Source organism: Canis lupus, chromosome 11 (genome assembly GCF_011100685.1).
Source record: "Canis lupus familiaris isolate Mischka breed German Shepherd chromosome 11, alternate assembly UU_Cfam_GSD_1.0, whole genome shotgun sequence".
In the NCBI taxonomy this organism is placed as follows: Eukaryota; Metazoa; Chordata; class Mammalia; order Carnivora; family Canidae; genus Canis; species Canis lupus.
This window is the reverse complement of record NC_049232.1, coordinates 2226111-2243943: the sequence shown is the minus strand read 5'-3', so window position 1 is coordinate 2243943 and position 17833 is coordinate 2226111. Positions and strand designations below refer to the sequence as shown.

The 17833-nt window shown below is 43.2% G+C and overlaps 2 protein-coding genes across 2 annotated transcripts in view; both read left to right on the top strand.

Annotated features, from left to right (window-relative positions):
• The window catches only part of CANX (calnexin), a 31991-nt gene extending 20078 nt beyond the window's left edge, over positions 1-11913 (top strand). Inside the window, 8 exon segments of the mRNA NM_001003232.1 lie at positions 1664-1853; positions 4137-4250; positions 4533-4689; positions 6360-6575; positions 7273-7392; positions 8218-8344; positions 8524-8603; positions 10439-11913. Of these exon segments, the coding sequence (NP_001003232.1) occupies positions 1664-1853; positions 4137-4250; positions 4533-4689; positions 6360-6575; positions 7273-7392; positions 8218-8344; positions 8524-8603; positions 10439-10492 (1058 nt within the window). The 3' untranslated portion in view covers positions 10493-11913.
• A 2733-nt stretch (positions 11914-14646) lies between these two features.
• MAML1 (mastermind like transcriptional coactivator 1) overlaps positions 14647-17833 on the top strand; it is a 48208-nt gene continuing 45021 nt past the window's right edge. Inside the window, exon 1 of the mRNA XM_038551759.1 lies at positions 14647-15084. Within this exon, the coding sequence (XP_038407687.1) occupies positions 14686-15084 (399 nt within the window). The 5' untranslated portion in view covers positions 14647-14685. The remainder of the gene's footprint in view (positions 15085-17833) is intronic.

Sequence of the window (17833 nt, the reverse complement as noted above, 5' to 3'; positions counted from 1 at the left end):
GTCTTATTGATGACATGTTAAATAATAGGACACAATAGAAATATTTGTACATTTTTTTTCAAATGATGTTTCCATTGAACTTTGGCTACTCCAATATCTAGACAGTTGAGTTTAATCATTTGGACATTGGAATGTGTTTTTTATTTTAATCTATTACTATTTTTAAAAGATTTATTTGTTTATTTTTGAGAGAGTGAGAGACCATGTGAGTGGGAGGAAGGGCAGAGAGAGAGAATGAGATAGGGATCCTTAAGCACACTCTTCACTGAGCGTTGGGCTCGAGACCAGGACCCAAGCTGGAGCCAAGAGCCAGCCACTTCACTGACCGAGCCACTGTGGGGCCCCTGGAATGTGTTCTTCACCTAAGTGAAGCTTTTCCTGCTGGTTTGAGCAAATACAGACATGCCGCTTTTCCTAAAGAATACAGTAATGTTTTTTTTCTTTATAACAAAAATACCTACTTCGTATAGAATTCAAAAGTTAGAAATAAGCAAGACAAAAGACATTTAAAATTATCTGAAGTATTATGTATTTGGCTGTGTGTGTAATTTCTTATTTAAAGTTGCATGTAGTAGAGGTGTCTGGGTGGCAGAGTTGGTTGAGCTCTTGATGTTGACTCAGGGCATGATCTTTGGGTGGTGGGACTGAGCCCTGTATCAGGCTCTGCATTCAGCGGGGAGTCTGCTTGAGGATTCTACTTTTCCCCCTCTCTGCTCACAGGCGCACATGAGCTTGCTTTCTCTCAGATAAACCTTTCAAAAAAAGTTGGACATGCTATATTTTATTTGCTGTCTTCACAAAAGTCTAAGAATCTCCCTGTGACAGTACATATCACTGATAATGTTGCTGGTCTTCATTATCACTGAAAACAGTGCATAGGCACTCCTTGCTTTCCCTAGTATTCTGGATGTGCTGGAACCTAGTCTGTTGCCTATGAGACATTTAGGTGTGGGATCCAGGCTTTACAGTAAGTCTCAATTTATATACGTTTGGTGTTTTAATATTTTTAATGTCCGTAAATGAAGTCTCTTTTTTTAAGTGAAGTCTCTTGACCTTTAAATTTTATGTATCATTTGTTTTAGTTTTAAAATCCAGAGGAGGGTAGCCCGGGTGGCTCAGTGGTTTAGTGCCACCTTCAGCCCAGGTTGTGGTCCTAGAGACTCGGGATCGAGTCCCATGTCGGGCTCCCTGCATGGAGCCTGCTTCTCTCTCTGCCTCTCTTTCTGTCTCTCTCATGAATAAGTAAATAAAATCTTAAAAAAAAAAAAAAAATCCAGAGGAACTAGCACTTCCGATTTACAGATAAGGAAGAGAGAGTTAACTTACTTAAGGCTCCAAGACCATGTTCCTATTCTAGCACCCTGAGGTCATTACTCTATGCTTCATTTTCTTGTTTTTAAAGATTTTATTTGTTTATTCATGAGAGACACACATACACAGAGGCAGAAAGGAACAGACATAGGCAGAGGGAGAAGCAGGCTCCATGCAGGGAGCCTGATGTGGGACTCCATCCCGGGTCTCCAGGATCACACCCTGGGCTGAAGGTGGCACTAAACCACTGAGCCACCTGGGCTGCCCGGTTTTTTATTAGAAATATGATCTGTTGTGGTAGAGAGCTTGGGGAATTCACTTATTTTTTAAAATTGCTTTTAATTTTTTTCAGTCTTGAATCCAGATAATAGTTTTGAAATACTAGTGGACCAATCTATTGTGAATAGTGGAAATTTACTAAATGACATGACTCCTCCTGTAAATCCTTCACGTGAAATTGAGGACCCAGAAGACCAGAAGCCTGAAGATTGGGATGAAAGACCAAAAATACCAGATCCTGATGCTGTCAAACCAGATGACTGGTGAGTCTTTGCCGTGCAGCATTTCGTATCTTCCATATGGCTTAAACAACTGAATGTTGGCTAAGATCTCATAGTTTAAATAATTTATGATGTCATCTAAATGGTAGGAAAAATGGAGCCCACTATAGCTGAAAAGGGGCCATAGTGGTCATCTGGATTGCCTAACACCATTTCATAAGCCACAAAATGCTGAAATTGATGATAGAGTTTGCCTGTGGTAACATGGTTGGTTTGTAGCAGAACCTCTTTTGGCCTGGCCCTTCCACTGCTTCTATGAACTCACATTTAAAAGTCTTGATTTTTTTTTTTTTTTTAAGATTTTATTTATTTGAGAGAGTATGTGTACATGCAGTAGTGGAGGGGGGAGGAGAGGAGGGGGAGGGAGAAGCAGACTTTTCACTGAGCCGAGAACCTAAACGGGTCTCTATCCCAGGACCCTGAGATCATGATCTGAGCTATCTAGGCACCCCTGAAAGTCTTGAAATTTTAATTTTCAATATGAAAAATAATATATTTCCCATTTAAATTATACTCAAGACATATCTCTTCTGTATTGGGCATTGGAATACAAAGTCACAACAATACCAGCTGCCCACATGGCTCCCAGACCATTTGTGAGACAGGCATGCGTGTGGTGAGTAATTTAATAGTAGGTATTAGTAAATGATCAGAGCACCAGGTGTACCTGATCCAGGGGTGGTTTCTTGCAGCAGGGCAAGTCAAACTGAGACTTGGAAATGGGATAGGAGTTAACCAAATAGTGAAGATGGGAATTGGTATTCCCAGTTGAGGAGGAACAATGTGTACAAAAGGAGGAGGAGTGAGCTTGACATGTGTGAGTGAACTTGAAAATATACTGTGTAGCCTTTCTTGTAGGGTACAAATTGGAGAGTAATGAAATGTGAAAGTAGTCAGGGTTGTACTTTTGTTTATGGACATGTTTGAACTCCTATACAATGACTCTCAGAAATGTCAGGAAGTGAAGAAAAGAATAAATTCTAGCTGATGTTTTTCCTTCCTCAAGAATGTGTGTTCCTGAACTTTTATGCTGCACTAGTGTAAACATTGAATTTATTTGTATATTTGTGAACATAGATCTGGACTCAGCCTATTTCAGTATCATACTCTTTAACTGGCTGTTTTATTTTGGGGGTGGGAGTGTCCCGCTGAATGTTAAGACCTCATGAAGTTAATTTAAAACAAGCATGGTTCAAAAAGAAGCATAATCCTGACGAAGGATAGAAGATGTTTTTGCGTACCAGTAAAGTGGCACTGTTTCACAGTAACTGCGTAAAACTTTGAAATTAGGTACTTCTTGATGAACTTTTATTTTAAGAGTAATTGTTGGAGTTAAAATTTACATACTAAAAAAAAAATTTACATACTAAAATCCACCCTCTTAATTGGTACAATTCAGCAGTTTAGTATATGCACAGTATTGTGCAGCCGTCACCACTAATTCCAGAACAATTGTATCACCCAAAAAGAAATCCATACTCATTAAGCAGTTACTTCCTGTTCCCCCCTCCGCCTTGGCAATCACTAATTTTTCTGTCTCCATGGGTTGTCGATACTTTATTCTTTTTTCAAAGCACATAGTACTGCCACACTTTATCCGTTCCTCAGTTGACTGACATTTAGATTGTTTCCCTGTTTTGACAATGGCTATAAATAATGCTGGTATGAATACTCATTACAGGTTTTTGGGTAGTTCTACATTTTTATTGCTCTTGGAGTGGAATTGCTGGGTCATGTGATAACTCTGTTTAACTTTTTGAGGAACTGCCAAACTTTTCCAAAGTGGCTATACTGTTTTATGTTCCCACTAGTGATATCATGAGAGTTCTGGTTTCTCCACATCCTTGCCAACATTTGTTTTTATCAGTCATTTTTCTTACAGCCATCCTAGTGGCTATGAAATGATATCTTATTGTGGCTTTGATTTGCATTTCCCTGATAGCTAACGATGTGTTAAACATCACTTCATGTGCTTATTAGCTAGCCATTTTTTAATCTTTGGAGAAATGTCTGTTCACATCCTTTGCCAGTGTTTAAGTCGGGTTGTCTTTCTTATTGAATTGTAAGAGCTTGCTATGTATTCCGAATGTTAGATCATTATCAGATGGATGAATTATTCTATTCTATTTTCTAGAAGGAATTATAGATTTTGATTAAGCATGACTTAAATATTTTCAGGTTGCCCTGTTTCAGATTCACAAAGTGGGATCACATTGTTATTCTTGGTCAGTGTTGTCATAACTAGCTTTTTCTTTTGTGTTTAAGGGATGAAGATGCCCCTGCTAAGATTCCAGATGAAGAAGCTACGAAGCCTGATGGCTGGTTAGATGATGAACCCGAATATGTACCTGATCCAGATGCAGAGAAGCCAGAGGATTGGTAAGAGCTTTTAAATTAACCTGCTTTTTTATTGTAGTAAAAGTTAATGATTAAATATAGCCATGTGCAACTTAAGTGTGTAGAGCTCAACACATTTAATTACCTGTTTGTCTTTAATGCATCTGTCATGAAAAACCCTTGTTACTGGAAATGCAGGAACAAGATGATACTCTAGTGTCACAGTATGACACTGAAAACATCACTGCAGGGTTTTAGGGGAGTCCTGCCATGGCCATCCTAGTCCTGTATCACAGAATCCACTTGTAATTTGTATCTCTACAGGGATGAAGATATGGATGGAGAATGGGAGGCTCCTCAGATCGCCAACCCTAAGTGTGAGTCGGCCCCTGGGTGTGGTGTCTGGCAGCGACCTATGATTGACAACCCTAATTATAAGGGCAAATGGAAGCCTCCCATGATTGACAATCCTAACTACCAGGTTTGTGCCTTTTGATGGTTGGGTTGCCTCATTGATCTGTTTGGATAGAAGTTTTGTCTATAGTGAGGCTGCATGGTTGATACTGTATTCAAACTAATGAGTTAAAAACAAACTTCAAGGGTGCCTAGGTGGCTCAGTCAGTTGAGATTCCAGCTCTTGATCTCAGCTCAGGTCTCAAGAGTCAGGGTCATGAGTTCAAGCCCCACACTGGGCTCCATGCTGGGCATGGAGTCTATTAAAACAAAAAAACTTCAGAATCCGGAGAGAGCTTATATGTTAAGTATTGAAAAATAAACCTAGGGACTGGAAAGAGCTTTCCTAATTGCTTTGTAACTTGCGTTTAAAAACAGAAAAGAGGGATCCCTGGGTGGCTCAGTGGTTTGGTGCCTGCCTTCGGCCCAGGGCATGATCCTGGAGTCCCTGGATTGAGTTCTGCTTTGGGCTCCCAGCATGGAGCCTGCTTCTCCCTCTGCCTGTGTCTCTGCTTCTCTCTCTGTGTGTGTGTCTCATGAATAAATAAAATCTTAAATAAAAACAAAAACAGAAAAGAAAAATGGAAAGCTTGGGATTTGGGCACCCTGCTGTCATGTGGTAGGAGTGTTGCAGCCTCTGGATCCAAACTGGCAACCCATGGGTTAGGGTGGCTAGAGTGTGGAGACGGGACGGGGCTCCCTAACCACAAGTCTGCTCAGTACTTCACTCAATATCTCTGTAAAAAAAGACTGTGATGTGCAAATGAAACTCTAGGAATACAGATGGTGATGTTAGAATGCTGCAACTTTGCTGCAGATTTAAGCACTCAGACCCTGGTCTCTTTGATTTCTATCCTAGTCAAATGATTAGTCATCATTAATTTCCACTTTGTCCCCCTTTATCTTATTTTTTTTTAAATGTTTATTTCAGAAGCAGAGAGAGTGTATGTGTGAGGGGGAGAGGGAGAGTGTTAAGCCTACTCCTCTCTGAGCATGGAGCCTGATATGAGGCTCAATCTGAAGGCTCTGAGATTATAACCTTAGCCCAAAATCAAGAGTCAGATGCTCAACCAACTGAGCCACCCAGGCATTCCTGTCCCCCTTTAAAATGTGAATATCAGTTGTGTCTCTGTGCATACACTACTGTATGCTTTTCTGTTTGTAAGTGTATTTTTGGTTGTGTAGTCAAGCAATAAGATAAATTAAAATTGCCTTTTAATTAAAACCACCCTTTAGCTGTTCTATGGATAGCCATTTGGGTGGATTGCTATTTTTTATTTGAGAGTCATTGCTGCAGTGATCACCCTTGTGCATGTCTGGGTATATGTGGTAACTATTCCTCTAGCTAGTTATCAAGAAGTACAGTTGCTGGTTGAAGGTCATGTACATTGCAAATTGCCACCGAGCAAGTCTGTACTTGTTCAAGGCTGTTTGTTGATAAGAGTCTGTTGGAATGTGCCCAGCAGAGTGAGGTGTGGGTTTGGGTCAAGGTCATTGCTGAGGTTAGAAATTGAAAGTAGTTAGGAGTCCAGACATCTTCATCATTTTCTCCCTAGTACTCAGTAACATTTACAAAGTCAGGATGTGCTTTCATTGGTCATGCAGGATTCATCTTAATTCTTACTTAGATTGATCATACATTTGTGTTGTTCATTAACTGAAGTGATTTTTGGAAATACATTTTTTTTTTTTCTCCAGGGAATCTGGAAACCCCGGAAGATACCAAATCCGGATTTCTTTGAAGATCTGGAACCTTTCAAAATGACTCCTTTTAGCGCTATTGGTTTGGAACTGTGGTCTATGACCTCAGACATTTTTTTTGACAACTTTATTGTTTGTGGGGATCGAAGAGTAGTTGATGATTGGGCCAATGATGGATGGGGTCTGAAGAAAGCAGCTGATGGGGCTGCCGAGGTTCGTGCTCACTTCTTCTTAGGCATTTGTGACTGATATTGCGGGTGACAAATTGTTCCTTTTGTGGCAGGCTCTCTTCCTAGCATTTATCTTTTCCTTTATTTGAGAATATTGGCATAAGATGCATGACCAGATGCCTGCTAAAGACAAAATACTGGGTGTTTGGACATTATTTCATTAGTCTAATGTAGTGGATTTAGCTGCCCTATTTAGTGTTGTATGTAGGGGTTTTTTTGTTTTTGTTTTGTTTTTTAATTAACATGCTAAAATATGTTTAACAAAATTTGCCACTTAGGGTATTTTAATGTACTCTTAAATGTTGAGTCTTAGTTTACCAGTACATGCAGTTTTCACATAATTGGCCACATATCAGAGCTGTGAGTCAGAGAGCTGGAGACATTGAGATCAAGAAATTCTTCATTCACTGGCCCTGAGGTTAAGGGGGCCTCTAGCAGGCAATTAAGAAACCTGCTCTCAGATCTGTGAAAGGGAAATCACCTTGATGAGAAGAGTGGGGGTAGGGGGAAGAGAGACTTTTCTCTTACTTCCTTTTTATGTTGTATGAATATGTTGGCTTGAACTTTTTGACAAAGGAGGAGCCTGAGCAGTGCCATGTGGAAATTGAACAGTGGAATAGTGCAGACTACATTTGGTGTCAAAACCAAAGACCTGAAGTCTGTCCTGTCCTGTTTTTCAGCCAGGTGTGGTGGGGCAGATGATTGAGGCAGCTGAGGAGCGCCCGTGGCTCTGGGTGGTCTACGTTTTGACCGTAGCTCTGCCCGTGTTTCTTGTTATCCTCTTCTGCTGCTCTGGAAAGGTATGGGTTTTTCTGTTATATTAGTATAACTAAGATCTATTGCCAGAGGTTTTCTTAATAATGACTGGGCCACGTCTGAAACCTTATTCACTGCTCTCAGTGGCCATTTATTGTGCCCAGATGGGAGTAGGATTTACAGCTCTTTGGTTTCTAGTAGTATTTAAGCCTGCTGTATTACTCTTCCTAATATTTGGTAGCAGCTTTCTGGAAAACAAAACTAAAAAACCCAACAACTTAGATACAAAACCAGCCATCTGGGCCCAAACCAGCTTTTCCTTCTGTCATAGGGGCACTTTATAATTCGGTCTTTGATGTTTTTCATTATTCATTCTTCCTTCAGCCTCATCCCTGTCCTCCCCACAAAAATACATGTGGGGATAATCCAGCCTTATTTTTGTTTTTCTTATTTAGTCTCTGTTGTATACAATCCGAAAACCAGGGAAGAAAATTTTGTTTAGGCACTCTCCTATTAAGTGAGGATTATGTTCACCTTGCATTCAGTATGTTTTGTAACGTGATTCCCAAAGTTCCTTTTTCAGCCTTCTCCCCCACCACTATTCTGTGTGTGTGCGCCTCGGTCATCCTGGCTGTTTATATCTGCATATTCTTGCCTAACTCCTTTGTTCTGACTGTATCTTCTGCCTTTGAAACACACATATGCTTACTAAAGAGAAAGCTTTTGGGGCAGAAATCCTGTCTTGACATTTTTATTTATCTATGCTAGTATATGGCCTTGTACAGAACTTTGCTTGTAGGCATTCCGTAATTACAATGTAGTACCTAAAAATGTGAACAAAATGTTTGCACTTTGGGGGAATATTCCAGAAACAGTCAAGTCCTGTGGAGTATAAGAAGACAGACGCTCCTCAGCCAGATGTGAAGGAGGAGGAAGAAGAAAAGGAAGAGGAAAAGGACAAGGGCGATGAGGAGGAGGAGGGCGAAGAAAAACTTGGTAAGTAGACCCCAGAATATCTGTTTAAGCCATGGCCCTGAGGTGTTTAAGACTCAGAAGCAAGTTACAATAAAGATTGCCCTAGACTCTCAGAGGTGTGTTCTAATGCAGATGGTCTGATTATCAAAAACAAGTACAATGTTTTGCTCAGTTGGTTGTACTTTTGATTTCTGTCTCAGAAGAGAAGCAAAAAAGTGATGCTGAAGAAGATGGCGGCACTGCCAGTCAAGAGGAGGACGATAGGAAACCTAAGGCAGAGGTAATAGAAAAGGGAAGTAATGTTTTCTAGCTCAAGCAGCTCAGGCAAAGGTGCATTTAAGTAGGGGTGTATTTTCCTAGGGTCATTTTCATTGGCCGTGGCAGTTAAAAAAAGTCTGCTAGAATTAATTTTGTGAAAGTGGAATTCTTAGCAATACAGGTACACGTATTCTTGGATAATTTTAAACTACGTTTGAATCTCAGAAGCATTTTTCTGTGCTGCAGATGTTTTCTGGAATAAGCAGAAGGTTTCAGGGAAAAACCAATCAAATGTTTGTGGAGATGGGAACTTCAGGTTATTATTCAACACGTCTGTCTCCCACCTCCCGCCCCCTCCTCGCTGTGCCCTGAAAAAATATATTTCCTTCCCTGGTGGTCTAGTGGTTGGGGGGGTGAGGTGGGAAGTATTTCTTGAACAATGATTTCATTGTATTCTGAAATTTTTGTCCCTGTTGCTCATGGATTTGTTCATTTAACTAGTATTTATGGAGTGCCCATCATGGGCCACACATTGTCAGTGAACAAGACAAAGATACCCTTCCTTTGGGGAGCGTAAATTCCAAGGGGAAGAAAGAGACAATAAGCAGTAGGCGTTATAAAGAAGTAGTAAATGAGTATCAGTGTGTTAGGAAGCGATAGGTCCTGAAAAATGAAAGTAGGACAGGAAAAGATACTGGAAGTATGGGAGGTGAGATGGGTTGCAACGTTTGAGATGGTGGGCCTTGTTGAAGAGAGAAAAGGACTTTGCCATGGAGGTGTCCATAAGAGGAATAATCCTGGCACTGAGAATGGCCAGGACAGGGGTCTGAAGTAGTAGTCTAGAAGACCAGTCTGGCCAGTAGAGAAGGGGATGGAGAAAAGGAGGTCGAGGAAGGCTCCAGATTAGGGGGGGTCTCTGAGGCCATGGTGTGGGCTTGGCTTTTCCTCCTCATGAAATGGGCAGCCATTGCAGGTTTTGGGGCACAGGAGTGACAGGATCTGATTACACTGGCTGCTGTGTTTTCTGCAGACCAGGGAGAATCAACGAGACTTATTAGGAGGTTGCTGTGATAATGCAGGCAAGATATGGTGGCTCGGAGCAGAGTGATAGGAGAGGAGAGGATGAGAACTCATTGGACTTCTAGGTCCATAGGACTGTGAGGGAAAGAGAATAATCTACACCTTTCTTGAAGTCTTTTTCCAAGCACTACTTTGTTTCGGTCTGCTCTTCCCTGGAAAACCCTACCCAATTGCCATTCCACCTTCTACAGCTGCCCCAGCATCGGTAAAGGTCAATGGTGTTTATATTTCCTATGGCTATATTCAGTCTCAGCTACAATGTAGTTTCAGCTAGATGTACTTCTTTCAGGTAGGGGCCAGTGTCATGCATAAATATTATATTCCTCAGTCTTTCTCACAAAATAAGAAGTTGCTACATTGAGTAGGAGGAGCTGTGAGCTTGTAGTCTTGAGTGTTATGTGGGACTCGGCTGGGATAGTCTTCCATCCCCTTAGATCCTAGCTTTCTCAGCCTCAAAACGAGGCTAATGTGCTCACAGGCCAGTAGGTTAGGTTATTCAGGATTGAGCATCTGGTCCTTTTTAAAGAAAACGTTTTTGGGTTAGATTGAGGAAAATGCATGTTTACAGAAAACAATACAGACAAAATTAGAGCACACATAACCCTACCACCTCCAAGACAAACGTTATTTTTGGTGCATTTTCTTCTAATTATTTTTGTTCTCTTTTTTTTCCTTAGATGGCTCACCCTCAGCCTGGCTGATCTTGAAAACTTGTTGAAGTTTTACGTGTTTAAAGCATGCTAATTATAGTGAATTTCTTATTTTTTCAACCAACAGGAGGATGAAATTTTGAACAGATCACCAAGAAACAGAAAGCCACGAAGAGAGTGAAACAATTTTAAGAACTTGATCTGTGATTTCCTCTCCCTCCTCCCCTTCCCCTGCAAGCATGGTCCTGGGAGAGGACCTGGCACACCTTAGGTTGAACTCAGAAAACCTCCAGACATCACCATCAACAGGTTCCAGTCGAACACTAGCCCGTGTAATTTTAAACATCTAAGCAGTAAATAATTGCTGTTGTGAAATAAAGGACCCTGTTTCTGTAGAAAGAAGGCATATAACATTAATAGTTGTGAAATGTAACATGAAGCAACTAACTTGTATTTTTTGTTTTGTTTTGTTTTTAAACATCTTTGTTTTTTAAAATAGAGTGATAGAACTTTGCCAGTCTTTAAAATCTTGGCTTAATTTAATATATTAATCTGTCCATGCAGAAATAACACCAACCTTTAGAAATGTTTGGGGGATGAATTGCAGTTTCTATAACCAAATTTTTAAGTTTGGTATTATGAAACATTCAAGTGTTCTCTGTCCCTTAAAATTGATAATCATTGTTTAAAGTGCAGTCATTTGTGGTTATAGTCTTGTTTTGCTTGCTTCCATCACCCAGTTCCTCCTAAGAAAACTGAGGAGATGGACTGGATGGAAGCCCAAATTATAAAAGGTTCTGTTTCAGTTATATTAAAAATAGATATACAGAAAGAAGAAACTTTTCCTCTTGGTGTTGGTTAGACCATACAGTGCGTGTGTTCTGTTGCCCTTGGTAGCAGCTCTGTTCCCAGACGGCTCTGCAGTCCGTTGAGGAGGTGGTATGATGTGGCATTCGGGCAGTCATGCTTCCACAACTGGGAGTGTCTGGGCTCCAGCCTTCCGGAGCAGGTGGCTGTTTGAGGAATGCTCCCAGGGCATGGGAGCTCCCAAGCAGACGCAGATGTTTTCATCACTTCCTCCACTGTGTTGACACTGTCTCCTTCCCAGTTGTCCCAGATCCCCAGCTTTCTCCTCTGCTATGCATTTTCTTCACAGCGCAGCTTGCAGTCCGTCACTGAAAATGATTATAAGCTCCGCATAGTGTTAAGCTTTATTGTGATTAAGTGTATGTTTCTTCCTTCTTTAAGCAGACCCACACCTTTCCAGGGTCAAAGTACAGGATAAGATACTGTCTTTCATTTTTATCCATTTCTTTTGCTCTGTGTCAAGACTTGAAAAGTCTCAGCCAGAGGTGAGCCAATTCAGAATCTGTAATTGAACACAGGCTTAAAGTATTTATGGGAGGAGTGGCATAACAGCATGAATTCTGAATTTTTTTTTTTTTTTAGCTGCTAAACTTTTTAAGTCTTCATTTGCAGTTCATGTAACATTTGTGTCTTAAATTACATGATAAAGCAGTCCTGTTAAAAAATTCTGGGGGGGTATGTGGCTTGTAGAATTCTTTTAAGATGTGATCTTAGATTTTTTTTTTCATGTGGAATGCAGATGGGTGCTATCAGAGCCTCTCCCCCATCACTATAGTGTAATATCATTATTACACCACACTGAAATATATTCAGAATTGTTTTAGCTTTATTCTTTCTTCAGAGGCGTTTCAGATGTACCGATGATACTGTTTCTTGCACTGAATATATAAACACTCCAAAGTGTTTATATTGGGGAGATTTGGGGAGGAAGTATATTCATAAAAGATGAAGGCTGTATCTGTTTATTTTGTTTATCTTCAATTTTTTACTGGTTCACTGAAATTCTTATGAAGGTGGGATGAATTTTTCTTGCTGTTCAGTGCTTTATTCTTTTCATCTGTTGTTCTGTGGTCACAGTGACCTTAGCTATGTAGCAGACTTTCCCAAATGTATTGAGTGCAAATAAACAGTTACTTAGCAAGACCTAAAAATATGTCTGCAGGTTTCTCCTTGATGCAAATGTGTGGGATTATTATATTTCCAGAAACCTGCCTTCCTCACTGTCCATTGATGTTCCATCTCGTGTCTCATCTAACAGTTTCTTCAGTTGAGCTGTGGAATGACGAGTATAAATTAGTGTTCATTTGCCTTTCCAGAATTATTTAGCAGTTCGTCACCAAAGAAAGAAAGAAACAAAAGTCTTTCCTTGGTTCTCTTTTTCACCATGTCAAAGGTGCAGCCCTTCCGATTAAATGTCTGATACATTAATTAATGAATGACCAGCAGTGTTTAGCTCTTAAAATGCACTTACATTATAGTTTGACGTGCTGGGTGTCTGTCACAGTGTTGTAAAATGCCCACTCCATCAGATTGTGTTCCTCAGTTCCTCTTATCCACAAAATACTCTCCATTTTTCTCAGATTGTCACATCACCAAATGTTATTATATTAAAGCCCTATGTTAAGTGTCTGCTTTTGACTGACGTTCTTCATGGTAATTTTCAATTCAGGTGTTTTATTGCAGAAAATGCGGACGGTTGAGTAATTACTTAATGTCACCATGTGGATTCGATCCAGTCAATTCAGTGTAGATTTTTGCCTTCTTTTTGCTGCTGAATTGGGGGTCAGTAGTTTCTATGGTTAAATAGGGATAGCTCAGAAAGCAGGGTGGGGGAGGCAGTAATTTGTAGATAATATTCTTTAAGACATATGAGAGCCATTGAACTTTTAAATTTTTTTTTGAACTTTTAAGTTTTTATTAGAGAATGTTCAGAATCAGACTCATCTGTGCTTACTTGCGTATTTCAAGGATGTTTTTGATAGTTAGGCCAAGACTTAATTAAGTGCTTTTAGGCTTTTGGATTGCTTACCAGAAGAGAGCGGAGTGTAGTACTCTTAGTTACTGTTATCTCGCCTATTAGAAAATAGTTTAATTCTAATGTAAAATACATGTTGGTAGACTGGAAAAAAAGAATCATTGATGTGGCCTTCCTGAGCTCTAGGCACTTTTGCCTTCGCCCCCCCCCCCCCCTTTTCCCCTGCATTTGTATAAAAACACATACTACTTGAGTAAGAACTCATTTTTTTTCCTTCTGATTTTAAAATAAGACATTTTGGTGGGCCCTGGTAAAAAGTTACTGTAACAAATGTCTGAGCTTTTGGTAGTGACTGTCCTGTGCAGCCTCCTGACACCTCCTGGGTGACCTTGACCTTTCTAGTCTCTCGGGCCAACGCAGGCTTAGGTACCTAGTTTGGGTACTGAGTCATTGCTTGTTTTTTCCCCAAGTCCCCCACCTCCGAGGCCTGCTGGTTATAACGCTAGAACGTAATAGTCTCTGGTTGGATTTTGTTGAATGACTAAGTTTTACCTAAGTCACCATCCTTAAATGTCAGGCCAGGCTCCCTGTTTTTTGGCTGAAGCACTATCCTTTACAGTTAACCCCCCCCCACCACCACCACCACCAAGGAAGCTAACTCTTCTTCACACCCTCCTCTTCACGTCTGCTGGGGCTGCTGCTTTTTACATTAAGTGGAAACTGACAGCCCCAGTGATTCAGAATGGTGCAAGAGCAAAACCTCTTAAAGCTCACTCATGGACAATTCCGATCAATTATGAGGCCGGATGTAAGGAATGCGGTCGGAAAACAGCTGACACTGAAAAAAGCACGGCTCCTTTCGAGTTTGTGAAAAACAACTGTAAGAGGGTACAGGGGAAGAAAATGGTGAAGCGCGGAGGTGCCAGGCGAGCGTCTCGGTCCGGCAGCTACGCGGCGCGCACTGCCCCTTCCCTCCACGGGCCCGGAAGGGCCTGCCGGCGAGGGGTGGCGTGGAGGATCGGCTCCTGTCGGTCATGCTTGGCCCCTCGCCACGCTCTGAGGCCCGCCCAGGGGCTTCCCTCCGCCCCTCACTTGAGAGTTCCTTTTAAACTCCGCTCAGGAGCCCCAGCTCGCCTCTTTGCGCGTTCGCCCCGCCCTCCGGCGGCCCGCTCTTCCTGCTGATTGGCCGCGGTGCCTGTCTGTCAGCCGTGACGTCGGGGTCGTCTGCCGGGGCCCCGCCCTCTTCCGAGAGCCCTGAAAACAATTTTAAGATGGCGGCGGCGGCGGCGCGGAAAACAATGGGGCCGGGGCGGCGGGGACAGGCCGAAGCCTGAGGTGGGCAGCTAGCGCCGGCCCGGGTCGGGCCGAGCGGGGCCCGACGAAGACCCGCCGCCGCGCGCGAGCCCGCTCCGCACTGTGCGGGGCCATGGCGCGGCCGTGAGGCGGCCGGGCCGCCGGCGAGGTGCGGAACCCGCAGTGCCAGCCGGCCCCGACAGGCCCGCCCCGGGCCCGGTCAGTGCAGCCCGCGGCCCATGGTGCTGCCCACCTGCCCCATGGCGGAGTTTGCGCTGCCGCGGCACAGCGCGGTCATGGAGCGCCTCCGCCGGCGCATCGAGCTGTGCCGGCGCCACCACAGCACCTGCGAGGCCCGCTACGAGGCCGTGTCGCCCGAGCGCCTGGAGCTCGAGCGCCAGCACACTTTCGCTCTGCACCAGCGCTGCATCCAGGCCAAAGCCAAGCGCGCCGGCAAGCACCGGCAGCCGCCCGCCCCGGCCCCGGCCCCGGCCCCGGCCCCGGCCCCCGCCCCGGCCCCGGCCCCGGCCGCCGCCCCGGCCCCGGCGCCCGCCGCCGCCGCCCCAGCGCCCGCCGTGCCGACTTCGGCCCCGCGCCTCGACGCCGCCGACGGCCCCGAGCACGGCCGCCCAGTCGCGGTGAGTAGGGCTTGGGGAGCAGCCCCTGTCCGCGAGGCGCTGCCCCTGCCGCCGCCCGGCCGCCGCCCGGCCGCCTGGAGGCTTCCCGGGAGCCCTCAGCTCCTCTGCTCCGGCTCGGGGGAGGCTGACATGGCAGGGACTGAGCAGTTGTCAGCAGCGGGAAAGGGCGCTGGGGCATTTACTGTGGGAGAACATGACCGTGAGGCCCTGGCTGGGAGGCTGGGGTGAACCGTGCCTGAAAGGTGCTTCTTCCAGGCTGGATTCCGACCTTTTGATAGCTTTTTTGGGGGGACCAGACGGGCATAGAGTTGCCTCTGATACAGTGGCTTCCTTATTATGCGAATGTTTGTAAGGTCCTTGCCCTTGGAAGAGTCAGGGCTTACATATGGAAGTAAGTCGACCCGCAGTTGTCCAAATTAAACTGTTCTGAACGGAAAAATCCGCAAATCGGGGGCAGTCGTTGTAAAAGGCATAATACTGCTTATTGAGTTGCAAAAAAGTATTGCCTATTTAGGCAATCAGGAATGCGTGAACTTGTGATTCCAGCAATATTGTTGACAATGCCCGTTTTAATATATAAGCCTCTTTAAGATTTCTGATGTTAGAGAATTCGTTGGTTAGAGGTTTACCTCCCAGAAACCGACCTATAAAAGAATGACAATAAGGTTTTATTTTATTTTTTTTGGTGGTGGTGGTTTTCATGGTGATTTAAAGTTTAAAACAAGTGTTACTAATCTAGTTTCTGTGTGGCTTTTAAATTTGTGCCTTTATTGCCTCTCACCTAGGCTGTTGCAGTACAAGTCTTGTCTTTTTTTCCTCTCTAAATGCTGTGTCCCCACAGGTCCTATGCTCTGGTTGAATTCTTTTCCTTATTCTCTCCTCCACTGGGCTGCTGGACACTTCACTGCTTATCATATGGACTAGTCCAGCCTTCTGAACCTCACTTTTTCCATCTGTAAACTGTGGGTGTTGTTTAGCTTCTTATCCTCCGGGGTTCTTGTAAGACTCAGAAGAGTGCCGATGTGAAAATATTTCATAAACAGAAAGGCTGCTGCCTGCAGGACCCTTCTCCCCTTTCAGAATCCTGCCATCCTTCAGCTCATCTTCCTCTTCTTTAAAGTGAGTTTCTGACCAGAGTCTTCTTTGTGAAAACATGTAGAAAACAACGGATGGTCTGGATGGCACCTGGGTGGCTCAGTGGTTGAGAGCATCTGCCTTTCAGGTTGTGGTCCTGGGATCCTGGGATTGAGTCCTGCATCCAGCTCCCCGCAGGGAGCCTGCTTCTCCTTTGCCTATGTCTTTGTCTCTCTCTCTGTCTCATGAACAAATAAATAAAATCTTAAAAAAGAAAAGGTATGGTCTGTGCTATTTATTTTTAGCGCATAGTGGTACTACTTTAGGTCATGTCTTGCCAACTAGACTGGAAGCCCTGGGAGGCAGGTAGGAGTTGCGCTCCAAGTCCTGTGCACATCTTAAGGCCTTCAGCACATGTTTGTTGAGAGACTGATGTTAAACTTTGTAGTACTTTACTCAGTAATCTATTCTCTTGTGCACTAACCTCGAAAAAGCAAAATGGCTTAATTTCATGAGCCACCTTTACTAACTCTTATTTTAAGGAAAGCCTTTAAGTAGTGGGTGGTCATTCCAATTTAAGTACACCGTGAAAGCTCATAAATATCCTAGTTTTATACTCAAAATAGTTACCTTGAACACCCTGTAGAAGGTATATTAGTAGTGATTCAATTTGTTTAAAGAGAGTAAGAGCTTAGACCCTGTATGTTATCTTTAGTCCTGATTTACTGGAAAGAAATGAGGCATGCTATTTGAAGAGAAATTAATTACCAGTGTGTTAGAACTTGAATCTGGCTTGTCAGTCATTCCTTTGGGTGTTAGAGCCTGATCAGATGTGCCATGTTATGCTGATGTCTTATCACATTAAACTTTGACCCATGGATTTCATGAGTTTAAACATCAGAGTGGAAGTGCTCTTCTGCCTCTCCTGGGATAGGGGACCCTTTTCATTTCAGTCTACAAGTGATTCTAGCTGACCTCTTTGGTCTTGGGATGAGGTCCTAGTAACCAAAGATCAATATCTCTAAGAAAACAGTGATTTCCATTTTAACGGCTTTACTCAGTTCACAGGGGAGCATGGCCTTGCCTGGAGAGGACTTTGGCTTGGAGGGAAAGAAAAGCTTTGCACAGAGAGATGGAGAGGAGAAGATGCTTCTTAGTCATTGTTATGTTGGACAGTTCTATATATGTACTTGATCTACTTAATACACCTTTCATAGGGAATATTATTACTTCTTTTTTTCCCAAATGTACTATAATACTGGTAGGCCACTGTTTCATAGCCAGAGTAACCATCAGCAAACCATTTGTAAAACTGAAAAAGGATCAGATTTACAATAGAGTTCACCTTCAGGTTTTCTCCTTTTTTAGGATGTCTTACCACTGCAGTCTTACCCTCTATCCGCTTATTTTGTTGAAGATGGATTCGAAACAGTGCCTCAGACTTTTTTTCTATTCTAGTTGTCAAAGAATGACCCTATTAGGTTTTCTTTATACTGTATATGTATTAAAAACCAGATTGTTGGGGTTTTAAGATTTACTTATATAGGTTGGGGGGGGGGGCAAGCAGGGGGAGGGGGAAAGGGGAGAGGGATAGGGAGAGAGAGAATCCCAAGCGGACTGTCAACTGCAGAGCCCAATGCAGGGCTCAACACCATGACCCTGGGATCATGACCTG